This window comes from Meriones unguiculatus, chromosome 8 (genome assembly GCF_030254825.1).
Source record: "Meriones unguiculatus strain TT.TT164.6M chromosome 8, Bangor_MerUng_6.1, whole genome shotgun sequence".
NCBI lineage: Eukaryota > Metazoa > Chordata > Mammalia > Rodentia > Muridae > Meriones > Meriones unguiculatus.
Window position 1 is genome coordinate 79,048,927 of NC_083356.1, and position 27,490 is coordinate 79,076,416.

Sequence of the window (27,490 nt, forward strand, 5' to 3'; positions counted from 1 at the left end):
CAAGGCTACACAGAGAAACCCTGTCTCAAAAAAACAAAACAAAACAAAAAAACAAAAAAGTAGAGTCATGTGAATTCCATGTGCTTGAACAGTGAATATTTTTACATGTGGAGTTACTAACTTACGAGCTTGGTCCCATTCTCAACTCTATATAAGTGATAAGGTGTATTGTTGTTGCTGTGATCAAGGAAGACTTTCTAAGTGAATGACGTTGGTTACGTTATCCTTGTAGTCTTGGAGAAATGCTTACTTTTTTCATACTTTTTCGCCTGAAGAGCTTTGAGGTGTTTCAGATAGCAGCAACTAGGTGATGTTTCAAAGCACAGTATAGGCCAGGCACAAGTGGTACACACCTTTCATCCCAGCACTCAGAAGGCAGCACCGAGTGGATGGATCCCTGTTGACTCTGAGGCGAGCCAGGGGTGCTGCACATTTAGTTCTTGTTTTGTTTTAAAGCAATTTAACAAACTTACACCAAAAGATTTAAATACTATTTTCCTATCAGTATGATTCTCAAAACCATACTGTTTATAATTTAGGGATGAATATATATCAAGGATTTTAATTTACTTCATTAATGAATCAACGAGAAATATGATAAAACTATTTAAGAACTTGGGCCTAGTCAGGTACAGTGGGGCACACCTGTGATCCCATCCAGGGAGGTAGAGTTAGTCAGGTTTCTGAGTTCCAGGCCAGCCTGGTCTACAAAGTGAGACCTGGACAGACAAAGCTACACAGGAAAATCCTGTCTTGGAGGAATATAAAAAACAAAAACAAAACAAAACAAAAAAACCAACTTGGGCCTTTTTGAGAGGGGGAGGGGAGAAGAAAAGAAACAGAGACTAAAATCACTGTTGGACAGTCTTAGCACGCGCCTTTAATTCAGTAATTCAGAGGCAGACGCAGAGATAGGTAGAGGTAGATCTCTGAGTTCAAGGACAGCCTCATCTACAGAGTAAGTTCCAGGACAGCCAGAACCCTGTCCAGAAAAAAAAAGAATAATAAGGTTACTCTTCTATGGGTAACCCTTGGGTTGTCTTTTCTATTGGACAGAAGTTATTTGTGTATCTCCTAGACATAAACCTGCAGGCTACTATGTAGCCACATAGAGACAGAGTCCTATATTAATAATAAGCAGCTAAGTTAGAGACAAATATATTTGTCTGGAAAACAGTAATCCTAGAAGGAGTTGCTAAACTAATTAGAGCACCTTTAGTCGGTCTGGCTTGGCAAGGTTTTGTTGTGCTTAACTGTGCTTATGTTTGACCTCTACCAGCAGAGGTGCTTAATGCAACAGGGCCTCCTGGCCTTCAGGCTAAGGCTCCTATATTAAATTGTGCTTCAGAATGATATGAAAGGACACATTGCCAGCATTTTGGCCTTACTTCCAAGATCGGGATAATTTTTGTTTGTTTTGTTTTGTTTTGTTTTTAAGATTTATTTATTTACTATATATACAATGTTCTGTCTGCATGTACACCTGCAGGCCAGAAGAGGGCACCAGATCACATTATAGATGGTTGTGAGCCACCATGTGGTTGTTGGGAACTGAAATCAGGATCTCTGGAAGAGCAGCTGGTGCTCTTAACCTCTGAGCCATCTCTCCAGCCTCAGAGTAATGTTTTTAATGAAAAGCCAAGTGGTGATTGGGATGGTAAAGTCTAACTCTTGAAATTCCTGTACATTATGGACATCCTTGTCCTCCACCATCCATATAGCATTCTGTGTATCTTTCTGTGTTTCATCATCCTTTCTTGTACCTCTTGGAGCCTCCCTCTCCCCTGTGCTCCACAGGGGAGCACAGTTAATCTTTCAAGTTAACCTCCAACTGGCAATAACAGGAATGTTAAGGTGCTTAAAACATGTATTATATTGACAAAATTGTATATGTTTGTCTTACTTTTTTATTTAGGCCCATGTAGATTGTTTATAATGCTTGCCTAAAAGTAAAAACCAGAGTGTAGGTTTATTTTGTTTGTCAAAAATTTTGAGTTTTTGTTTGTTTGTTTGGTTTGGTTTGGTTTGATTTGGTTTTCTGAGAGGGTTATTCTTTGTAGCCTTGGCTGTCCTGAACTTACTTTTTAAACCAGGCTGGCCTCAAACTCATAGAAATACACCTGCTTTTCCCTTCCCGAGTGCTGGGATTACAGGTGTGCTCTGTCACGCCCAGCTAATTACTGAGATTTTACTGATGTCTTTCCTGCTGTTCATCCCTACCCACCACTGTCTTTTCTGGCCCTGCTTTGGAGTTAAGATCTCCTGTATACTGTTTGAGCTAAGCAAAAGAAGTAAAGGATTTTCTTAGTGTTAAACTTTTAGGATGTGTGAATTGTTTTGATATGTAGTTTTAAGTAGGAAACCTGCAAAGGCACCTTAAATTTATTGGAAAGACACAGGACAGTTAGCATTCACACTGGCTAAATTTGGTGATTAAATATTTGATAATTTATTTTAATGACAGATAAAACTTTAAAACTGGAGTCTTAGTTAAAATGTTCAGTTTTCTTAACAGTTCTTTTTAATTTATTTACCTTTATTTTATGTGCATTAGTGTTTTGCCTACATGTATGTCTATGTGATAGTATCAGATTTTGGAATTTCAAACAGTTGTGAGCTGCCATATGGTGCTGGGACTTAAACCCTGGTCCCTTGGAAGAGCAATCAGTACCCTCAAATGATGAGCACTCTCTCTCTCTCTCTCTCTCTGAGACAGGGTTTCTATGTAGCCCTGGCTGGCGTTAAACTCACAGAGATCCAACCTGCTTCTGATTCTCACATGCTGTAATTAATGGTGTGTGCCATCATGCCAGCTGCAAGAGGTTTAAGTCTTTTTTTTTTTTAAGATTTATTTATATTATGTATATGAGTGCTCTATCTGCATGTATGCCTGTGTAGCAGAAGAGGGTAACAGATCCCAGTATAGATGGTTGTGAGCCGCCATGTGGTTACTGGCAGTTGAATTCCTCTGGGAGAGTAGGCAGTGTTCTTAATCATCAAGCCATCTCTAGCCTGAGGTTTAAGTGTTAACATAAACTTTTCTACTTGATAAAGGTTACATTTTGTGTACATTTATTCTTGCATCCAATACAAAATCAAAAGTGAAAATTAAAACGAAGTTTGCTACATAATACATTCTCTTTTTTGTCATCAAGATAAAGCAGAAGGAGAGAAAGAATAATTCTGACACTTTATATGAGGTTGTGTGTTTGGAAAGTGAGTCAGAGAGAGAGAGGAGGAAAACTACAGCCAGTCCTTCAGTCCGCCTGCCACAGTCTGGATCCCAGAGCTCCATGATCCCCTCTCCTCCAGAAGATGATGAAGAAGAAGGTAAGTTTAGAAAGGTTGGTTTGAGTATAGGGATGGAGGGATGTGGTGTTGGAACTCTTAATTTTCATTATTTAAATTTTAAGTTATTCATTTTGTCCTTTTAAATATTTTTTCTCTTATAACTTAATGTTATTCTGTGGAACATTAGAAAGTCATGTCATCAAAGATCAGAAAAAAATATTCATGATAATTCCCTCACTCAGGGAGTGATTATTAATGACTTCATATGCTTCATTCCCGTGTCTTTGGTGTTTTTAACAATCATACTGATGATTAACTCTGCATATTTTATTATCATTATGTAAATACAAATACCTGTATCCAGTTACATGTCATAATTCATTATTTTAAAATTTAGTATACAGAATATTAGGTGTCATTATAGTATTTTCAAACATGTAAGGTAAAAGTGGGGAAAGTGGGCTAGGGAGATACGCCTACATACCAGAAGAGGGCACCAGATCCCATTATAGATGATTATTAGCCACCATGTGGTTGCTGGGAATTGAACTCATGACCTCGAGAAGGCTAGCCAGTGCTCTTAACCTCTGAGCCATCTCTCCAGCCCCTCACTACTACTTCTGTATTAGACTCTTAGGTGACTAAGTTTGTTGTTTACTATTTTAAATAAACTTAAATATCTTTGTCTATAAAGCTACTTACTTTGGAAGAGGAGAAAGAACATTCCACGTATTGAGTTCCATATTTTATAGATAAGTGACTCCTATCACTGATATAATAAAGACCTATATTAAAAGCCTATATCGAAAGTAAAGGAGAATTAAATAGGTTATAAAAGCATATCTGTGACAGGATTATTCCCATTTGTACTTAAATACTAAGAACATATGGCTTTATGTTCCCAATAAATGTTTACATTTGCCTTTTGTATTTTTATGTGGTTCTTTTTCATAAGCCTAACTTTTACTTATTACAGATAATGATGAACCTCTCTTGAGTGGATTTGGTGATGTATCCAAAGAATGTGCAGAAAAAATTCTTGAAACATGGGGAGAACTGCTGTCAAAATGGTGAGTTGTAGATTCACACTGCTGCTCACCTGTGACTCTCATGTCTTACCTAATTCTCATCCTAGAACCAACAAGAAAGATCTGCAAATAAGATCTCACTCTATGATCTATTAGACATTTATAAGGATAATAGCAGAATGAATCAGTCTGAGACCATCAGAAGCCTAATAAAATCTTAGTGATAGGAAAAATGTCCAGACATGGAATCCATAAACACACAGAGAGAAAGGGGGTGGAGAGGGAGAGAACGAGTGAATGAATGAATGAGTTGGTCCTTACATTGGAGAAGACAGGAATGGTTGCCTAGTTAATTATAACCAAAAGAACTGTATTGCCACTGCCACTATCACTCTGATGCCAGACCGAAGGAGTATAACTCTACAATGGCTTGCACAAAAGAGACTACCCCACAAATCTACTTGTAGCTACAAAATCTATTTGCAAAAGTGTGCCCTCTACTAGAGGAAACATAATGATTACAGGCCTGGTTCTATAGCACTCTGAAATTAGATGCTATCAGAAGTCCATTGAACTTTACATTTTAGATATCCCTTACAGCCACTAGTGCAAGAAATTCCTTTAAGTTTCAAAACAGATACGTCCTTACAAAATGTAGCTTTTGGTGCTGCATAGGAGGCAGGTGAGGCCTGGCTTGCTTGCCTTTGTGATGATTCCAACCTGCATGTTACCCAGGCCAAATATTTAACAGTTGTAACAGTGGCCCATTAGCAGGCCACACATGTGGTGAACTGCCTTAAGAATCTACGATGATAGGGCACAGTTCATCTTCATAGTTGGTTTTCATCTATTCCAATTATTAGTAATTCTCAATGTTATCTAATTTTCCCAATAGAGTTTAAAGATATCTAAATGCACTGGCAAGTAGAAAAATAGGGGACAGAAATCAGTTACTGGCAGATTTTCCATTGCCATTTGTGTGGGAAAATTTTAATAGAAAGTTGAGGCAAAAGAGCATTAATGTAATGTCAGAGTGCTTCAGTAAACAAAACACAGCTCACTTTTTACAACAATTCTAAATAAATCTGTTAAATTGGTATGAAGAAAGAAATATAGGTGTGTCTGTGTCTGTCTGTCTGTCTTCTTAGGTTAGGTATTTTCCTTTTCTGTGACACATACGATACCTGGAATGGCAAAGTAGGATATCCCAAGCATGATATGTGTGCCTTGCTGTCTCCATTATTTTTACTACTAACGTGTGTATATTCCCCGTTTAGTCTTAGGGTGGGAATATATCTCTAATGAATCACTTGTCCAGCATGTTTGTTGCCCTCAGTTTAATCCTCAAAACTGCAAATAAAACATGGCTGATTCCTACAAACTAGGCATGGTGGAGCATGTCTATTATCTCAGCATTGGGATGTGAAAGATTAAGACTTCAAGTTCAGCCTGGGCTATATAGCACAATTGTGTCTCAAAAACAAGAATTTGAAAAAAAAAACAAAAAACAAGAATTTGGCTGAGCATCATGATTCATGCCTTAAACACCAGCACTGAGGAGGCAGATGTAGAGGATCTCTATGAGCTTGAGGCCAACCTGGTCTACATAATAAATTCTAGGCCAGCCAGGGCTACACAGTGAGACCTTGTCTAAAAACAAAGAGTTTGACAGCAGTATTAGGAAGCACTATTCTTTACCTTGTTTATAAAAAGTATATTACCTTAGCTTGTTGATTAGTATAACTAGAGATAATCTGGTGAGACATATATGTAGTATCTTTTCCTTGATAGGATGTCTTGGAGGAAAAATCTAAATTTGAAAGTGATCTGATCTTGTCTCCATTGCTGATGTTCTGGTTAAGATTGTCATAGAGTTTCCTATGGGCCTCATATACTAAGGTTTTTTTTTTCTCCCTCTTATAAGTTTTGACTATTAAGCTTTCATTGTATTTTTAGTAAAGCTGTGTCTCAGCAGATGTCAGTACCCCTAAGGGCTAGCACTACACATTGGCATCATCTGCTGTGACATTCTCACAGTGTTTTACATTTCGGACAAAACACTGTCTTCATTGGGAAATGTCAAATATGTACAAAAGGAAATGGCAAACCAAAGCATGGGTTGTCTATAGACATGTAACTATGTAACTATAGTTCATGAACTGTGAAAAGCCCTCAGGAATGTCTCTTCTTAAATTTTGATGTTTCTTTACTATCAGGAGACAGGATTGCAGATACTTCTTCAATTTCATTTTCAGCTCAGTGGGTTTGGAAAGCATGGACTGTTGCTGCAGGGATTTTGTATGTATGAAGTGTTTCTAAACCAACCTTGTAATTCAGTGTTAACAGGACTTCATGATAGCGTAGTTAACACCATCTCCACACTGTTACCAGTCCAGAGCTCATTTTCTGTCCCGGGGCTTACTCTGTAGACTAGGCTGACCTCTAGTGCACTGAGGTCCACCTGCCTCTGCCTGGGACTTAAGTCAGTGTGCTACCACCCAGTGAGACTTCAGTTTACTTCTATGAATCCAGCACACATTTTGTATAATGCTTTAGTTTGTTTTGTTGTCAAACTTTGTCACTCATCATCAACTGTGTCCTCCCATTCTCTTAAATATTTTAACTGAATTCCCATCTGTTTCTGCTGTGATAAGATTGTTTCAACTGCTTTTGCTTGTTTGAGTTATGTTTTCAGATCTATCTAGTTTGTTTCTTCCATCTTAACATTTCTGTCCATCCTGTTTGTTCTAGAATGGTAATCATTGAGCTGGTGTGGTGGAGTACACTTCTAACCCCAGCACTCAGGGAGACAGAGGCAGGTGGATCTCTCTGAGTTCAAGGCCAGCCTGGTATACAAAATGAGTCCAGGACAACCAGAGCTACACAGAGAAACCCTGTTTTAAAAAAACCAAAGTAAAAAGAATAGTAAGCATTGAAATACCATGGAACTTAGAAGTTTGTAAAACTACTAGTAGCCCTATTGATTAAAATTTATGGATGTTAGGGTTGTAGTGATGGTAGTTTAAACATTTATCATATTACTAGCACAGCCCCAAATTGTACGCTCTCTCAACTATAATAATATTACAGACTTTTGCATTTTCACACACAGGTTAGATATTCTAATAAGTAATCGGCAAACCCAGAAATTCTTGACATAGCCAGTCTGATCCTGAAGCTAATTTATTTAGTGAAAGTAGATTTTAATAACTATATTTGTGTGTCATTCTCCAGGTTCATTTGAATATGACTCTTGGAAGATAGGAGCACTGATGCCCTTAGTATAAAATAGTATGCTGGTTATATGTAGGGTTAATATTGTCAATGGCTAAAGTCATTCTGAAAGAAATTTTACCAGTATAAGTTAGGGTTAGCAAGTTTTCTTTGATGGGCCAAAGAGTAAATATTCAGTATAAGTTAGGGTTAGCAAGTTTTCTTTGACGGGCCAAAGAGTAAATATTTAAGACTTTTGTGGGCCAATGATAGTCTATCACAACCATTCATCCCTACCATTAAAAATCAAAACAATCATAAACAATAGCTTGAAATGTACACATAATTGTGCCAGTGGTAGTTTATTTACTCGAGGCCGTAATGTTTCAAACCTTTAAATAGCAGAAGGATTAATATTGTTTCTTGTTGATAACTCTCCATATGTATACACATGCAAGGAAAAATTTATATGAAATTGCCCTTATCTCTCAAATCAGGGTACAAAATTATAGAACAATTAAGAACAATTAACAAGCAACTTTTTAATACACTGTGCATAATTCTCATAGAATTTGGGTGATGTGAAAAGTATCAGACGTTTTGCGTCAGTGACTTGTGCTCCAGTCTGATAGTCACAGGAGCATTTCTGTGTTTAGATCTTGCCTTAGTGACTCATTAATGGTGGCTCTCCAGTCACAGAGCAGCTGTGATATAATAGATGGAACACTCATCGGTCTGAAGTCTCAGGACTGCCCACCTTTAGTGAACAGACCAGCCACTTTGACCTCTCTGCATCTGTAAACTAGAAACAACTTCTGCCTTTATGATAGGGTCAGTTTAAGACACAAAGCACTGAGATCATGCCAGTGTTTGAAGACAGGCTTTATTTTGCTCATCTCATATATGAAGCCCAAAATTTTGTAACTTGCATTATTGTTGCACTAAGAATGTTCTTAGCAGCCTGGTGTGGTTGTGCGTGCCTTTAATCCCAGCACTCGGGGAGGAAGGGGAATCATTGCAAGTTCGAGGCCAGTCTGGTCTATAAAAAGTGAGTCCAGGACAGCCAAGGCTACACAGAGAAACCCTGTCCTGAAAATGTTCTTAGCAACCACAGATATTTAAGCTGTTTCTTGAAGGAAGAGACATAATATCTGTTGAAAACGTACTAAAATATTTTAACTGAGAATATATAAATATTCATTTCATAGGTGCAGTTAGAGGGCTAAGCCTTTGTTTTTTGTGCCCATTCTTTTCAAAGATTCATTTTTTTCGTGTGTGTGTGTTTTTGCCATTTGTGTACAGGGCAGAGGTGAGCAGAAGAACTGGAATCACAGATATTTGTGAACCAGCTACAAGAGCAGCAAAGCATTTCTCTAGCATCTACTTGTAGTTTTGCTCTAAGTTGTACATAAACCACATCCAAGTGTCCTTGTAGTTTCTAGTTACTGGTTGGTTGGTTGGTAGGTTGGTTGGTTGGTTGGTTGGTTGGTTGGTTGGTTGGTTGGTTTTCTGAGACAGGGTTTCTCTGTGTAACCCTGGATGTCCTGGATGTCGTTCTTTTAGACCAGGCTGGCCTTGAGCTCAGTCATTCATGTGCCTCTGCCTCCTGAGTGATGGGACTAAAGGCATGTGCTACCACCTTTCTCTTCCAATTCTACTTTTTAGATAATGATTTAAAGTGGTTTGCAAGTACCATGTTAATGCTTAATCTTTCATTATTATGATTATTACCTTTTCAATGTCTTTGTAAACCATTTTATTTTCATTAAAGAATCTTTCAGAGCAGCTTCCTTTGCTAAAGTAATGAATTACGGCTTTATTTTTAGGCATCTCAACTTGAGTGTGAGACCGAAGCAGTTGCCATCCTTAGTGAGAAGTGGTGTCCCAGAAGCTCTTCGTGGAGAAGTCTGGCAGTTGCTCGCCGGCTGCCACAACAATGATCACTTAGTAGAAAAGTACCGAATTCTCATCACAAAGGTCAGAGAGTTTATAAGGCTCAGAGTGAATGGTGGAATGTTTTTTAATTTATCTTAAATAAGTATAGCCCAAAGATGTTTTCTCTCTTGGCACAAAGACGAATGTACAAACTTTCCTTTCTCAGTTGAGTTTTTCTCTGTGGTAAGAAGTGTCCTTTAATGCACTGTGAATCTCAGTCCTTCCTGTCTGGATTAGTGTTTTAAGCCAGATCATTTGTGTTTACAAATGTTTCATTTTTTTGGTGTTGGGTTTTTGTTTGTTTGCTTTTCGGTTTTTGAGCCCTGGCTTTCCTGGAACTTGCTCAAACTTATAGATTAACCTGCTTCTTCTGCCTTGCAAATGCTAGGTTTATGGGTGTTCACCACCACACCTGACTGTTTGTTTGTTTGTTTGTTTGTTTGTTTGTTTGTTTGGCTTTTTAAGTGGTCTTGTATAGAGCTCACAGTGAAGGCAAAACTGGTCTTGAACTTGTGGCAGTTCTACCTAAGGTCCAAAGTGCTGGCCTTATAAGCATGAGCCACAACACCCAACTATAGTTCTGTAGCCTTAGTTAATATGCTATAGTTCATTTCTCTAAAGCGAAACCGTCATTTTTATTTACAGTATCACTATCTCTGTCCCTATCTCTCTGTCTCCTTCAGTCTCTCTCCCTCGCTCATCACTACTCTCTCTGCCTCTCCTTCTCTTGTTCTTTCTCCCTCTTTGCTCAAGTTAAGGCATTCTTCAAAGTTTTACAAACAAAGCAAGAAAAAAAATAGTTCATATTACAGCATACAAATGTAAAGTATTTTCCTACAAAGTTAGGCAGCATTTGTGCCTTTTGTACCCATATTACTGGGTTTGGCTTTAGTTTTCTTAAAATTGTGGAAGTTTATGTACTAGAAAGCAGCTTCTCTAATAGGTGATAGGTAAATTTGAAACCTGGGTTATGAAGATACAGATTCCCTCACAGCATTTGAAATTATTTAAATTTTTGTTTACATTTTATTTATTTTGTGTGAGTATGTGAGTGTGTGTTTGGGTACCGTAGTACCCTAGTACATGTATGGGTGAGGATCAGAGAAAAACTGTTAAGAATCCATTCTCTTTATCTTTACCTGGGGCCCAGGGATCAGACTTAGTCTCTTTAACTACTCTGCCCAAACCTGAGAATTTTTGATATAACAAAAGGTAGAGTCTTTGTATAGAAAATATATAAATTTTATTACAAGTGTATATTACATTTTTAAAATAATCTTCTAGGAAAAGAACATACAGAAAGGACCTACGATCTTCAAAAGAAAATGAATTTCGTACATGAAGAGTTGTAGGCTTCAGAAGCCAAAGTCAAGGACCTTTTGGCGTGTGCCTGACAAAACACAGTGGGCGTCATAAAGGAGTGGTTTATTTTCCCAGGAGAACCTCAGAGTGTCTTTTTATCAGGTGTACAGCTTCTGAGACAGGTTCCAGAAAAGAGTTTACTTGTCTTACCCCCTTCATGGTTTAGGAGACACTGCAGAACAGTAGGGTGGAAAGGATCTAGGAGCCAGAGGGAAGGAGTGGAGGACTGTCTTCCAGGCACAGTGTGGCCATTACACTCTTGAATTCTCAGCAGCTGAGAACACCTGCCCAAGACTTGCAAGTAATCGTGCCATTGAGTATTCATTCCATCATGTAGGGAAGAGGTCTGGCTGGGTCTTACCCCTCCTTGTAGATATAGCAGTTAAATACCACAGTGTCATAGACACATTTTCTTCAGTGGGGTAGCCATTGGTAAGTGGCCTAGCTCCTGAAAATAAGCCTTTACTTGTGCTGCTGAAAGTAATCCTAACTAAACTTGTTGCAGTTACAAACTCATAGCCAGACCCTATAAGTTCTATGCCAGTATTTTATCTCTTAATTGCTTGTACAGTGGGAGTGGTGGAGGCCCAGCCACATCTTACAAGTCTAGGAATAGAATGCACCAATGACAGTGTCATCACTGAGCAGATTGTTTCCTTCTGAAATAAAAATATCTCTCTGGAATTTAATAGGCAAGGACTGAAATCACAAGAATGTAGCTCTGGGCACCCAGCAGTGAAAGGCTGTCTGTTTAGCAGGAAGCACATGGAGTTAGCAGGCCTCAGCACTGGCTCAGAGCTCTCACTCTTCCATTTATAAACTCACATGAGGTTTCTGCACCTTGGACCAGTCACTGGGATGTCAGATGAGGGTGGTTTCTATACTACTGGATTATATGCACAGATTTAACCATCAGTGATAGAAAAGATTTTTTTGAAAATTTGCTTCAATATCAGAATAGGTCTCTTTAAATTACTTGTGAAAATAAAATTTTAAAAAATCTGCATACCTTTGTGAAAACATTTCTACTCCATAGAGTGTCTGTCAAATCTGTCTAAGAAGGTTTCCTGAATTCCAACAATGTGACTATATTGGCTTGACCATTTTGAAATTGTTAGTATTTAGGATTTTGTTTTTACCCACAGAAGTTTAATATCATTTAGCCTGATACAGATTGACTATCCCTATCTAAAAGCTTGGGGTAGAACTGTTTCAGATGTGGGGTTTTCTGTTTGTTTGTGGTGGTGGTGGTTATGGTTTTTGGTTTGGTTTATGTAGACTATCAGTTAAACCCTTATGATACGAGAACTGGAGTGCTCTGACACCTTAGGTTAGGACAGCAAGTCTTTCAGTGCTTGGTTTTAGGTCCTGGACTTTAAGAACAGGAATGCATACCCTGTATTATGGGTGCACCAGCAGTTACTCCAGCCTTATTTGAAAGCTCTTTTAGCCTAAAACCAGAATTTCTATTGTATTTGGCTTGTATTGTTTATTTAGTTTTGGGTGTTTTTTTTTTTTTTAAGGATATCTCTCTTCAAGTCCTGAGAAAACTCAGCAGTTAACTATACACAAAGCAAGTAGGGGCTCAGTCTTAGAAAGTGACATATTAATGATCTTGTGTAGCAAGGAAAAAATTGAATCATTTTATTATGATTATTTTATAGTATTTTGTTTTTCCAGTGTTGGCTTTGTACATACAAAGCAGTGCTAAACTATTTAACTGTTTCCAATCCCAACTGAAGCCATACATTTAGGTTTAAAGCAGTATTACAGGCCATGATAGTGCAGAGACAGGCCAGTTCTATGAGTTTGAGTACAGCCTGCCCTATAAAGTGAGACCCTGCCTCAAGGGAAGCAAATAAGTGAAATCAAGAAATAAAAACAGTATGTAATATGATTGCGTATACCTGACAAAAGGCAGGTTGTCTTCCTTCAAATCCTAGCTCCACTGTTTTCTAGTTGTTGTTGGGCATTTAATAACCCTAGGCATAAAATGTGATGATAATAGAATCTTTCTTATATGATTGTTAGTATTAAAAGGGATAGTAAGTGAAAACACTTAGTAAAGTTCTCAGTCACATTAAATGTTAGCAACCGCCTAGTTACTGTTATTTATTATTTATCATTTTAGTTTTAGAATATTATTTTGGGTCTAGTGAAACCTGGCAAAAGATAATTGTGGCTTGGATTGGGGTGATAGCAAAGGAGTTTCTCTTATTTGCTGGGGACACTTTCTGTGACCTTCAATGGGTGCTTAAAGCATTAGATAGTTCCAGACCTGTAACTAGTTTATCCATTCCATACTTTTATTTTTAAAGATTTATTTATTATATACAATGTTCTGCCTACATGTATGCCTGCACATCAGAAGAGGGCACCAGATCACAATATAGATGGTTGTGGGCCACCATGTGGTTGATGGGAATCAAAATCAGGACCTTTGGAAGATCATCTAGTGCTCTTAATCTCCAGCCCCCATTCCATACTTTCAATAAAGAATAACTTACAAAGTATGCAAAGTAAGACAGTAAAGATAATAAGTAATAATAAAAATAATAGATAATTAAATAATATAATAATAAAATAACAGTCTGTTGTTATTTGAATGTGGGCTGCCTCAAATTAGGATTTTTCCAGTCAGTGTTTTCAGACTATAACTGAGCTTAGATAATGGAATATAAAACTGCAGATTGGGACTACTGTTCTGTGTAAGAGATGCTCAGAGGTAGACCCCTTAGCATACCGTGTGCTGGTGAATTAGTGTAGAAAGGGACTGGGAGAGGTAGGATCAGGAATCAGGCTACCTCAGATAATCTGAGTGACAGTGACTTAAATACAAAAAGCTCTGAGCCAGGAGGCTGACCCTCCTGTGAGGCTGTTCTCTGCTGAGGCCTGTCACATCCTGCTGAGCATGTTTCTCAGGTCTTCACTTTCCTGAAGTAAACAGCATCCACACTTCACTGAACTGTGATTGCAGGCATCCTTTTGCCCATAGTAATAAAGCATGTATAAAATAAGCAAAAATTAAAAAAAAAAAAGTAAAAATACAAGTTGGATCACATAGTACTCTGTTCAAATATGTAGATCTCCTGGGATTATTATAGATGCCAGCGTTTATTTTCTTCTACTCTGCTGGGGGTGTGGGGCTTTATTTAGGCAAAGTTATCCCATTCCCACAGCACCCAGTTATGACAATATAATATGTGATGATAATAGAATCTTTCTTATATGATTGTTAGTATTAAAAGGGATAGTAAGTGAAAACACTTAGTAAAGTTCTCAGTCACATTAAATGTTAGCAACCGCCTAGTTACTGTTATTTATTATTTATCATTTTAGTTTTAGAATATTATTTTGGGTCTAGTGAAACCTGGCAAAAGATAATTGTGGCTTGGATTGGGGTGATAGCAAAGGATAGCAAAGGTTGGAAAGCACCATTTATGACAATATCCAAGAAAAATACTGTATGATTTCAATTTGCATTGTTTTAGATAAGTAGAAACAAGACTGAATTGTAACGTGTAAAGACTTGTACCTAAATATTGGTGTGCTGCTTCAGGCTTGTCACTCCCATGGAGCACCTAATTAGACTGAGGGAGAGGCAAAAGAGAGAGCAACACGGCACCTTTTTTTTTTTTTAAATATTGGCCAATAAATGATCAAAGAAAATTAAGACTGAATTTTGTCGTTCAGCTCTAATTTCTTGTGCAGCTGAATTAGAATTCCTCGGTTGCCATGTACCGTTAACATGCTTCCTTTCTTTCACACTATTCTTTGTTCTTGGAGAAATGGTATACAAAAATAGGACTTTCCCCCTCACCCCTCTTGTAGTATGCTTCAGCCCAACTCCTAACTCCTCCCTCTTTTCCCATCCCCCGCTCCTCCTTTCTTTTCCTGACTCCCACCTCCCCACCTCCTATGGTTACTGCCCATTTTTCTTGCTGGCAGTCTGAATTCTGCTCATTTACCTAAGAGGAGGATTCCAAACTGACGAGGAAACACTGCACTGCGGGCACACAAGTCAGTGCCCACTGTGCCGTCGGCAAACTCGGAGCTCCTCTCTGGCGATGAATTCTAATGAGTTGCCCAAGATGCTAGAGCGTGTGCGAGCACGTGTTTTCCTTCCCTGCCCTTTTTCTCCCTTTTCCCAAGCCCCTTCTCCCTGCTTCTCCTCCTACTCCTTTATCCCCTCCCTCTGTGCCTTAGTTCTGCAGTAGGGCAAGCTGAAGCACATCCCTGCATTGCAAGGCTTTCTGTTAAGGATGGATTGTGGCTTTTGTTTGGATTTCAGCATGCAGAATTACAGGTAACACTCTGGAATTGAGCTAAGCAGAGAAATTATATTAAGGTGTTTGCAAAGGTAAAATAGTACATTGGATTTAATGGAGAAAATTGATCTTAGTTAATTTTTATCAATGGTAATGTAACCAAATGTTTTCAGGACTAACATAAGAAAAGGCTTGCTCTTACTGCAGATTAAATAAAAGAAAATGAGGGTAAATGGATCTGTAATTTCTTTGTTTTTATGTTGGTCTTGGAAACATGGTATAGCTGCTCCTCTGGAGTAAGGGCCCTTTTTGGAGGGTGCTGCTGAGGGTGAAGTGGGAGGGGTGGTAGCAGTCAGAGACAGCTAGGTTCTTTGACTAGGATGTGGAATGCAAAATGTAAAATGCTTTCTCCTTTTCTTCTATCAGCTGTTCAGAGGAGACTCATTACAACTCCTGCTGAAGCTTCTAATCTTCCTCCCTCTGCCCCTCCCCCACCCTCACTTGGCCTGAAGACACTATCCCCACTTTGCCTTACTCCCTTTGGTGCTATGTGCATGGTGAACCTGGCAGTATGGCCGCGTCTGGGACTGTCCAGACAACTGCTTTTGGTTCTCCCTATTCCAGGAAGAATTTAAAGGGAAATTACACAGCAGGCAATGTACGACAGCAGCAGCACCAGGAACCTGGTGACTAGGGCTTCCTGGCGTTGTCACACACATACAGAGCTGACTGCGGTGACAGTGGCTGCTCCTGGGAACTGTGACAGCAGCCAGGTGGCAGCATGAACTGAGAGCCAGTTCCTGAGCACGAGATGAACTCCACCTTGGATGGTAATCAGAGCAGCCATACTTTCTGTCTCCTGGCACTGGGCTACTTGGAAACTGTCAGGTTCTGTCTTTTGGAAGTGCTGATTATTGTCTTTCTAACTGTATTGATTATTTCTGGCAACATCATTGTGATTTTTGTGTTTCACTGTGCACCTCTGTTGAACCATCATACTACAAGTTATTTTATCCAGACAATGGCATATGCTGACCTCTTGGTTGGGGTAAGCTGTCTGGTCCCTTCCTTATCGCTCCTTCACTACCCCCTTCCGATGGAGGAGGCCATGACTTGCCGAGTATTTGGTTTTGTAGTGTCAGTTCTGAAGAGCGTCTCTATGACTTCTCTGGCCTGTATCAGCATTGATAGATATATTGCCATCACTAAGCCTTTAACCTATAATACCCTGGTTACTCCCTGGAGACTACGCCTTTGTATTTTTCTGATTTGGCTATATTCAACCCTGGTTTTCCTGCCCTCCTTCTTCCACTGGGGCAAACCTGGATATCATGGAGATGTATTCCAGTGGTGTGCAGAGTCCTGGCACACCAACCCCTACTTCACATTGTTCATCGTGATGATGCTGTATGCCCCAGCTGCCCTCATTGTCTGCTTCACGTATTTCAACATCTTCCGCATCTGCCAGCAGCATACAAAAGAAATCAGCGAAAGGCAAGCCCGATTCAGCAGCCAGAATGGGGAGACTGGGGAAGCTCAGAGCTGTCCAGATAAGCGCTATGCCATGGTCCTATTCAGAATCACAAGTGTGTTTTATGTCCTCTGGTTGCCGTACATCATCTACTTCTTGCTGGAGAGCTCCACAGGCTGCAGCAGCCGCCTTGCATCCTTCCTGACTACCTGGCTTGCTATTAGTAACAGTTTCTGCAACTGTATCATTTACAGTCTCTCCAACAGCGTTTTTCAACGAGGACTAAAGGGCCTCTCTGGGTCTATGTGTACTTCTTGTGCAAGTCACACCACAGCCAAGGACCCTTACACAGTTAGAAGCAAAGGAGCCCCTAATGGATGTCATATCTGAGGGGCTTCATAGATTCAGTCGCTCTGTTTGCAAGGAGAAAGGGTGGCTTTGCTTCTGCTTTTCCCTTCCGTCTTTGTGCTCCCAGGTCACTAGAGGTCTAGGACAGAATAATTTGATTCTGAGCAGCTGCAGACTATCCAGATACCTTCTAAGTTTGCAGAAGTTGTTTTCTAAACGAGATTTAAAATTAGAAGAATCAGAATCATGAAAAAAAAAAATCACTGGATCCAGTTTTTGAAATGTCATGGAAGTGACTACAGTTCTCAGATTCAAAAGGAATAAAGCTACAGCTGACACCTCTCCCAGCTGCTGTGGCTGAACCTGGGTGTGAAAAGTGTCAGCACTTAAAAAAAAATCACCATTTTCTTGTCCCTTTCTGGATATCTTTTAACAGGGAATATTAAAATATACTGATGAACTAACGAGGATTTTCTTTATCTGTGCCAAAATATAACTGTTTTAGCAAGTTTTAGCTCATTTAGATAGTAAGATGTTTTGTTTTCTCATTTCTTGAGAGGAATCTCCATAGGATAAATAATGTGAACACTGAACATTACTTTTGAGAGTGTTGAAATGAACCATGAAACAACTGTGCAATGAAGTCAAACAGTTGTGAAAACGGCTGCTTTTACTTCGTGCTTCTGTGCATTGTGAACATGTGCAGAGAACTGACATTACCGTGCTTTTCCTATGCCCCTGTGTTTGTGAACACTGAGAATATTTACACTGAATTAGATTTTTTATAACAATGTGTTTAATCTAAATAAATAATAGATAGCTGTCCATTTGTAAAGTGAAAAAATATATATATAAACATAACTTTTAGTGTTTTCTCTTCTTACCCAAAATCTTCAATAAGAACTGAGTCCTAGAAGTGTCCGCTGACACACTCAGTCTAGGGCCTTCTAGACAGCATCAGCCAGCATCACAGTCACCAGTTCATTGCGGAAAACATTCTTTGGGGTCCTATTAAGGATTCACCTTTGAAGGGAAGGAAGGATTTAGTTGAGCCCAGTCTCCTTCTTGCTATCTTCTTTTTGGAAAAAAAAAAAAAATCCTTTGTCATATAGTTCTCATTTCATCCTCCTGTTTTACTTTTGTTTTTCTAAAGCACTAGCAAATGTATAGAATTGTATTGCTTCTAATTAGAATATTGTGTGATATATAGCATTAACCTTTGTTTTAAAAGTGACTGTCTTGAAAGCAAGAGAGTTGTTTGTCTAAAAGAAAAGAGGGCTGTTGGCATCTCACATCAGAATCTCCTCTACTTTGTGCCAGTTTTCATCTTTTTTTTTTTTAACTTTGTGCTACTTTTCATTAAGTGTCAGGGAAATTAATTGGTCTTTGCCTTTGGCTAGAGATTGTAGTATGGAGGCAACAGTGATATTCAGTGAAATGGACAATGGAGGAAGCCAAGGGGATGCTGGCAAAAATGGATTTCCAAATCCAAGAAGGACACAGATGTTTATAAAACAGGCAGATATGTTTTCCATCCTGATGTTAGAAGACTGTTCCCCTTTGAAAAAGAAGATATCATATCTCTTTCCTTACACACACACACACACACACACACACACACACACCATTCTGGTATTGCATTCTTAGAAACAAGGCAAGTAAATTTTACTTTTATATCCATAGCTGAACTTATTTGTTCTATTTTGCTTTTAAAGCCAATGTCTCACTCTGTAGCCCTGGCTGTCCTAGAACTCAATATCAAGACTGGACTGGCCTTGAACTCAGAGATCCACCTGTGTCTGCTGGGATTAAAGATCCACTATGCCCAGCTCCTAGCCAATTCTGATTTTATGTTTTAGACATTTATTTCATTTTAACCTCAAATGTCCCCTGCTTTAAACTTTTTAAGTGACTGAGAATCATATACTTCAGATTCCAAGTTCAAGAGGCAGGCCAATCTCTGAGTTCAAGGTCAGCTGCTCTACACAGTGAATTCCAGAGCACCCAGAGCTGTATAGTGAGATCCTGTCTCAAAAAACAAAACCAGATTCTGAATTCTCCCCCAAGTCTTGTTTGTTCTTTATATGTAGTATTAACAAGTTTGACTCTGCTGTTTTGGAATTTAGAACTCATGCTGAAAATGCAGGGTTAGAAATAGCTTTGTTGGGTTTCTGTTTCAAGAAGAAAATGCTTTCTCCTGGATTCTGAAAAAGTTAGTAGTGTACATTTCTCCTTGCATTGCACAGCTGAAAGGTTAGCTGTGGCTGTTTGGATGTGTTTCCCTTCGTTGAATTATACTCTTGTAGCCCAGGCTGGCCTCCCCTAGTTCCTTCTTCCTCCTCCCAAGTGCTAGAATTACAGCTGTGCCACCACACCAGCTTCTTTTTCACACATGCTAGGAATTTTAATCTTTTCATATCAGCATTGTGCTTATGGATTTTTAGTTCAGCAAACATGGGAATCTTAGAGACAGTCTTTATAAAAATGCATTAAGGCAGTAGTAAGAGAACAGACTTTACTCTTAAAAGTTGTTAAGCCTTTTTTTTTTTTTTCTGGGGTTTTTATAACAGTGGGAAAGAAAATTGTTCTGGTAATGCCTAACCAAGCTGATATGTTAATAAATTCAAACATAGCTTTTAAAATAAGATCTTTGTTAAGCAATAGCTTGGTTTTGCTAGTACTAAGTTTTGGTTTTATTTAAGGCAATTTTTCAAAGTAAAATCTATATTGCTATTTGAGGCACAGACTGAACACACTGAGTAGTTGCAGTAATTGTAAAGGAAAATGGGTAGACCCTTTACCTTTATTACCCTTGGTAATAGCAGATATCTTCACAGTTCATCTTGTCTTCATTGTGTTGCATAAACTTTTAAGGCTTACGATATCAATTCTGTTGCTCTTTGATTTATTGCATGCACTGCCCTTTCATTTTTAATGTGCTGGGTAAGAAGAGATGAGGGGCATAGTTACAGACTTCAGGGGCGGGAGAATTCTCTGCATGATAGACTTGAGAAGTTGGTGTTTAATCTTTTTATTCTGGCACATTTAATGCAACATTTGATGACATTTTGTTTAAATACCAATCTGACTAGTTCAGAGTGAGGAAAAAAAAATATGTATTTTTAGACTCAGATACCTCAGATGGCTCATTTTAACTCTGGTGTGTCCCTAGTATCAGAATGCACATAAGCTTTTAGAGGTGGTATGAAGTTACTTCGTGTAAAGTTTAAAGTAAGGTAAACTAGTGGCTTAACTTGTAAGTGAACTGTGCTTTTATGCAGTGATTTCTGTGATATGTTTGTGCGTCTTAGACGTGAGGAAGTCATCCATCGCATGTGAGCCAGTGCCTGCCTCACAGAGACTGAACAGGCCAAGAGGGTACTAGGACTGTTCACAGGCCTGCTGCTTCTTACTTAAAAGCCTATTTTGGACAGATTTTCTTGTAGCATTATTGCTGGATGAGTTCTTTTTGAGCCTTTTATAAAGTGGCTTTTTCTTTGTACTTAAATAGTTTATTTAATATTTTTAGATTTGGAGAAGCTTGAACTTCCATGCTGTGAATGAACTGTCCATCTCCTTGAGTGTGAAATGGCAGACTTACGTGCTCAGATGGTGAAATGATTTGAGGAGGATTTCCTCGGCTTTTCAAAGGTTCATTTGAAAAATGTACACAGTTACTTTGTAGGAAATGTCTTAATTTCATTGACCATGTGCTTCTGTATTTAAAAGATTTGTGAAGTAAGTTATTGGCAAACTAGAGTTTTGTTATGATCAGTTTGAGAGACATGTAAAGATGGGAGAATTGTAGCATTGTGAGATTTTTAAGCCCATAAGTCATGGTATATTGTGGTTTTGCATAATTTTCCTATTTCAGGTTGAAGAAAAACCAAATGTAAATATATTAAACTGCACATATTGTTAATACATATTGTTGTTATTATAGATTCTAGAAATGAAGTAGCTATATTATAAGATTAGAAATGAGTCGCTGGCATTTCTTTAAAATTTGGGTGATAAAAGAACATCTAACATAATAACAGTGAACTTAACTGAGAATGTGAAATCCTGATTAGCTAGTTAGTAAAGTAGGGAGAGAAAAGATACTAGAGGTCCTTTCATGTTTTGTGGGGTTCAGTAGGACTGAATCAGATAACAGATGTAGACATATCTTGAAAACCATGAAGTGTTTAATGAATAAAAATGATCACTCTTGTTTTGTATCTGTCATTGCTTCACATGTAAGCTATGTGTTACGGTGTGCTTCCATACATTTCAATCATGGATGTAAAAGTAACTTTTTTTTTTTTTTTTTTGCCAGATTTAATTGTCATCTTGGAGGCTTACTGCCTCTGCTTGTTAACCTAAGGCCTAGTCCTGGAAGCTTCTAGCCTCCATATAAATCTAATGTAGGCCTAGAATGTTTTCAGCCTCTGAGACTTACTGCTGAATAAGCTCACCTTTTTACGTCTTTCTGAACTCTGGCTGGTTGGTTCAACTCAGTTGTTCTGGCTCAAACTCCCCTCCAAGCTAATTGATTCAAGCTGGCTTCTCTCTGCTTCTGACTGAATTGCTCTGCTTGGCCTCAAACTAACTCTAGCAATCTGTTCTAATCTTCTGGCACCTTCTAATTCTCTGGCTCATTCTGTCTTCACCTGTGTATAGTTTGTTCTCTCTTCAAACTGTCTCTACAAAACTCTCAGTAAAACTGCCTCTGAATTCCATTGAACTGAAATGCTACAAACTCAACTCCATTGCACTGCCCCTCAACTTCTACTCAACCTAACTGACTGAACAGCACAGACTAGAACTCAGAGATCTGCATGCCTTTGTCTCCTGAGTGCTGGGAGTAAGGGCATGTACCACAACGCCTGAACTTAAGCTTTTCTTTACCTGAAACTTTTTCTATACCTGGCTGGTCTTGAACTCAGAGATCTGCTTGGCTCTGTCTCCAAAGGCGTGTCTGTATTCCAGCCAGATCACACAGACCTAGAAAGTCTTTGGATGTGATCTCTTGCCAGAGCAGCCATGTTCTGCATTAAAATTCCTCTACACGTGGAGAGGGGCTCAATGCTAGGTCACTGCTCTGTGCTATTTAGCAGTCCCAGACCTGAGACGACGTGACTATTTGTTTACTTCGTTTTATTGTCTGAAAACTTAGTGAGGATAAGGGGCAGTACCCCGGCTAGCTGCATCCCAAGTCTAACGCAGAACTGTTGTAGAGCGGGAGTAGTAAACAACAGAATGATTAAATGACTTTTATTAGTCACTTGCCTTTCTCCCTTTTGTCCTTCTGTGACTGACAGTAGGAGTGTTTTAAATGCAATCACAAGCCGTGTAAACAACGTTCCATATGATCTGGGCTACTCTAGGCTCCTTAGAAATGATATTACTATTTTCTCTCTCTTTTTTTTTTTTTTAATGAGAAGACTGCCCTATGCCTGCCATTGTTACCAAACTGCAGTTTCCCATAGCATAGATGAGATGCACATAGACTGAACACACCTTGGCTCTAGATCCAAACAAGAGAAGCTGTCTCTTTGTTAGTTTTCTAGCTCTGTCTTTTCCTGGCATTGATGGTTGTGTTTCGGAAGGGGGCATTTCCAATTAAGTGTCATCTCTGTTTTATAGAACATTCTAGCTTGAGATGTTTCATATGGAAAGTTCTATAATCAGGTTTTCAATGAGCCACATAGAGGGTAAACTTGAGGGAGGAATTTACAAAGATATCCTTCCAAGACACACACTAGGTCTTTTATTTGTGGTAACTTCACATGGTGGCAGTCTTTTTCTGGGAGTATATCATTATCCACAGGTGGTTGTGTGGTGGGGTTGGAAGCGCATAACACCATTATGTGATGTGAGGGATCAACTGTGGTTGCAAAGCTTTGCCATCCAGACACAGGAAGAATTGAAATCATCTTTGCGGCCAGTGCTGACCTGCCTACGTTTTATTGAGCACCTATTGCTTTCCTCTAAGTCCTCTTGTCGCTTGTCTTTTTATCAGATCCTTTGCAAGTATTACTGGTCCTAGAAACTAGTCTTTTAAGGTGATTTTATGTCACTGATTTACATTTTATCATATTACAGCTTTCTGTTTTGTGGGGATCCAGAGAGCAGCAGGTTTCATTTAGTTTGTTTTTGGGGCAGCTTGTTTTAGTCTTGACGTAGTGCCTACTTGGAAAATTACTTGGGTAATTTATAGTATTATTTAGGCACTGGTGTCAAAATAGCAGACAGATATGACGTCAGGTCATGTGTAACAAAGAAAAGAGAGGCAGTAAAGTATTAGAAATATTTGTTCTTATTCTGACATTTCAATGGGAACTGAGCCTAACTGCCCCCATGTGTTAGGATAAGAACTCAGACATCTGCTTCTGGTTTCTTGCCCTCTGCTAGTACTCTGTGTCACTTTTGCAAAGAGTTGGAATTTAGTTTGAATGTGCCATCACCTGGACATGTAAGTGCCTAAATCTAGGTAAGGAGTATAAACAGCAATGTACATGTAAGTCTTAGGCTATTAGGTTTTAGGATCTGCCCATCTGCCCAACACTTAAGGTTATATGAGTGATTATTTTTAACCTTACTTAGAACAACTTAGGAAGCAGAAACTTAAATGCACATAGCTTCTAAGTAGAGGATCTCGATCATAACCCAGGCCTTTCTGACAGCATTGCCCAGGTGGCTACCTCATTTACTTCCCAGAGGAACCTTTCAGCTATTTATTTTTTAATTTCCTTCTTTTATTGGTCAGGATTGTTTAGGCTTAGGCAGGTTAGGAACTTTTAGAGTGTAAGTGAGAGCGCTTTGCCCAGTAAGCCATCTTTCTTGTCCTCTATATACTTTTTGAGAATAGATTGCCCTGTGTTGCCTGGACTGCCCTTGAATTCCTGCCTCAGTCTCCTGAGTAACCAGGACTGTAGGCATGCACCCTGTGCCTGGCTGCTTCTCTTTTAAGATTTCAACAACCACGGAAGCTTCTTAGAAAGCAGTCAGAGCCCTAAACAAGCAAAGATGTGGGTTTCCTAAGGAACTGCCAAAACTGAACTCCCATCTGATACAACCTGAAAAGAATTTGTATTCATTATTGGAGAACACGATGCTATTAAAAAAAAAAAGCTGAAGCAGAACAAGAAAGGGATCTGAAATTCAAGTGTAAAAGACATTTTTAAACATCAGACAAGCTAGAAAATAAAGCTTAAGCAGGGGCAGATAGTAAAATAAAAGACAGAGATAGGGGGATGGTAGGTGAAGAAGAAAACAGGCTCAGTTAAGGATAACTGGACAACAAGGAGTCAGGCCCAGTGCAGATGTAAGAGAAGATATGGCGCCTTCTCTTTAGAACGTTTCAGAACACCAGGGATGAAGAAAAGTCCTGAAAGCTTGCTATGAGGAAGAAGTCCATAATTTTATGTCGTGGTATATTTGAATATATTCACCAGCTTTATATACTTTCTTAGAGAGCTGCTGAACAATATATTTCCTCAGAATGAGCAAGGAGAAATAAGCAAGATCTAGGAAACTGTGTCTCCAGGGGAGTAGAATTCCCACAGAAGGAGAAAACCTAGGGTAAGAGGGCTATTAAGGTGAATTAGACAATTGGTTAAAAATAAGTAGGGAAAAGCCATATCAGTAGGAGGTCTGTTTTTGTTGTTTTAAACAACAAAATGGCCTTTCAAGTGGGAAAGGCTTTATTTATTTTATTTTATTTTTGTTTGACTTTTATGTAAATTTGGTGTTTGGGTTACATGTATGTCTGTGTGAGGGTGTTGGATCCTGTGGAACTAGAATTACAGACAGTTGTGAGCTGCCATATAGGTGCTGGGAATTGAACTCGGGTCTTCTCAAAGAGCAGCCAATGCTCACTGAGCCATCTCTCCAGCCCCAGGAGGTCTATTCTTAAGGAGTGGGTGTTGGAGTTGGTTTGTCTGGTATGGGGATACAAGGAAGCCTCAGACATGCTAAAGAGAGTTATATATTGTCACTAATCTGTACATTATCACTGAGCTATATATATCATCACAAAACTATACATTATCACAGTTATACATACCTGGCACTATGACCCTTTCAGACTTTTAAAGAAATTATACACTGATATATGCATAGTATAGTTAGATACAACGAAAACCAGGGAAAAGAAAAATAGAACAGTTGATGAGAAGAAAAAATAGAAAGTCAAAGAAGAAATGAATCATATATGTACTCTGACTCATTATAAATTATATTGACTTAGCCAAAAAATGGTAGCAGAAGTGTTGAAAATTAAGGGGAAAGAATTGTGAGTAGACAGGGCTGCAGGACCTTCTCCCATACCATAGAAATGTAAAGGTAAGGTCAATAACAGAATAGTGGAGGAAACATTCCATTCAGAATTAAGAAAAAGCTGTGAAAGTGTTGGTTCTTAAGGAGCAGGATCTAACTCAAGCCCTCCCTTTAAAAAAGAAAATGTTTGTTTGTTTTTTATTGAGTGTGTGTAGTTATACTTTTTAAAAACTTTTATTTATCTTTCTTTTATCTTTTTCACCCTACTCCACCCCAATCCCTTCCAACACCCCAACACCAAATAGAGAGAAAGAGTTAGTGGGAGAGGGGGCACAGTTCTCTTAGCTGCTTCCTGCTGGTCAGGGTCATCGGGTTCCTTAGAGCCAGTCCAATCCTCATTTCAGGAGACCTCTAGCTTCTTGTCTCACAACAGCAACCAGGAGCAGCAAGGAGGAAGCAGCAGCATTGTTCTTTCTATGAGCTCCACACTCTCTAGGCTCTGGCATTTATTCTCTCTCCAGAGTCCTCAGATTTAAACTATCTGCAGTTGGCAAAGAGCTTCTCTCTGAGCCCTCATGAAGCAAATAGTCTGCTGCTGTGGAGCATCAGAATCAGCCCCATATCCCACACTTGGAACCAAAACAAAAACATGTTTATATCCACAACATGTTTGTGTGCACGTGTGCATGCACATATATTTGTATATGTGTACACACAGATGCCATAGCACAAGTATAGAGGTCAGAGGAGAACTTGGAATAATTGGTTCTTTCCACCGTTTGTGCCCCAGGGATCCATTTCAGGTTGTCTGGGTTGGCAACAAGCATGTTTACCAGAGCAAGGAGATAGCATGGAGTTATAACAGTCCATGAAATAATATAGCTGCTTCACAGCTGCATAGCTCTGTGGCACTCTGAAATCTATGACATTGTTTCCAAAAGAAGAGAACTTTTGAAATAAAATTGAATATTAAAAAGAAACATTTTAGTACTTGTAATTTAATGGATTAGGTTATATAAAAATATAACGAGTATAATACTTAGACTCAAGTTTTATATTATGTACTATGCACTGTATATTAATTGTGTTTTTATTTATTTTGTGTGTGTTTGTAGGGTGTGGCAGGAATGTAGAGGTCAGAGAACACCCTGGAGGAGTCAGTTTTCCTTTTATACTATGTGGGACCCAAGAATTGAACTGGCATCAGGCTTGGTAGCAAGTTTTTGCTGAGCCATCTCACAGCACCCAAGCTTTTTAATTATTTTGTTGGTGTTGATGGCCGGTTGATTGAGACGGGGTCTCACTTTATAACTCTTTATCTCCTAGCTTACCTGACACTCACTGCATAGACCATGAAAACCTGGAACTCATAAAGGTCCACCTGCCTCTGACTTCTGAGTACTGACTGGAGTTAAAGGTCTGCATCACCATACCAGGCCAAGGATGTTATTTTATTTTTTATGTACATTGGTGTTTTGTCTGCATATATAAGGGAGCCCGGTCCTCTGGAACAAGAGTTGTAGGTAGTTTTGAGCTGCCATGTGGGTGCTGGAATTGAACCCAGGTCCTTTAGAAGAACAGGCAGTGCTCTTAACCACTGAGCCATCTCTCCAGTCCCAAGGATGTTATTCTTAACATGTGGTGCTCTGTAAAAGTTTTAAGCACACACATCTAACAGTGTTAGCTAAGCTGTTAACGTTACTAGGAGAGTACCTATTTGATGTGCAGTTTAATTGGTGATAGAAATAAAATTGAAATAAATGTTTAGAGGTACCAGAAACATTTTGTAGAATATGACTTTGTACATAAAATTTAGTGCCTTCTAATTTAACTCGTAACTTGCCACCCAAATGCTCACCACCACTTTTTTATTTAGAATGATTCTCTGCCTGTTCACTTTTATTAGTAACAAAAGTTTTTAGCATGTCTGCTCTGAGGGCTCCCCAGATGTATTGCTATGCAGGAAAATCAACATAGCCAAGCAGGAAAAGGTTGACCATGCTGTTATCATTTATGTCTTATCTATGCATGATTTGGGGCAGTTTGGCCAAACATTGGCCAGTTTTCCTGTGGGAAACGTGAGCCCTAAAAGGAAATGGACATTGCTAAAGGGCTACATGTCACATGGGACTTAGATTTATTTTTAGAAAGGCATTATAATGCCATATTTGGTTTGAAACAATATGACAGTGCTCCATTCTATTAAATATAGAGCTGTCTTTTCTGAACTCGGCCACTTTCCTATTACATTGCCTACCGTAGGTAGAACCAGAGTGTCAGAATAATCCTTATGCCCATCCAGTTGATGCAGT

General features: G+C 38.9%; 2 protein-coding genes across 10 annotated transcripts in view; both read left to right on the forward strand.

The window, feature by feature from the left end:
* The window catches only part of Rabgap1 (RAB GTPase activating protein 1), a 126,505-nt gene that overhangs the window by 60,442 nt on the left and 38,573 nt on the right, over positions 1-27,490 (forward strand). For 8 of the 9 annotated variants that reach the window (XM_060390060.1, XM_060390062.1, XM_060390063.1 and 5 more), the window contains 3 exons: positions 3,156-3,330; positions 4,268-4,361; positions 9,359-9,509. In XM_060390060.1, the coding sequence (XP_060246043.1) occupies positions 3,156-3,330; positions 4,268-4,361; positions 9,359-9,509 (420 nt within the window). Of the gene's footprint in view, positions 1-3,155; positions 3,331-4,267; positions 4,362-9,358; positions 9,510-15,002; positions 15,136-27,490 lie in introns of those variants that run through there. The other variant, XM_021633358.2, reaches the window with a different exon arrangement.
* Gpr21 (G protein-coupled receptor 21) lies at positions 15,000-21,196 on the forward strand. The gene is made up of 2 exons (XM_021633359.2): positions 15,000-15,135; positions 15,524-21,196. The coding sequence occupies exon 2, from the start codon at positions 15,909-15,911 to the stop codon at positions 16,956-16,958; it is 1,050 nt and encodes a 349-aa protein (XP_021489034.1). The 5' UTR covers positions 15,000-15,135; positions 15,524-15,908; the 3' UTR covers positions 16,959-21,196.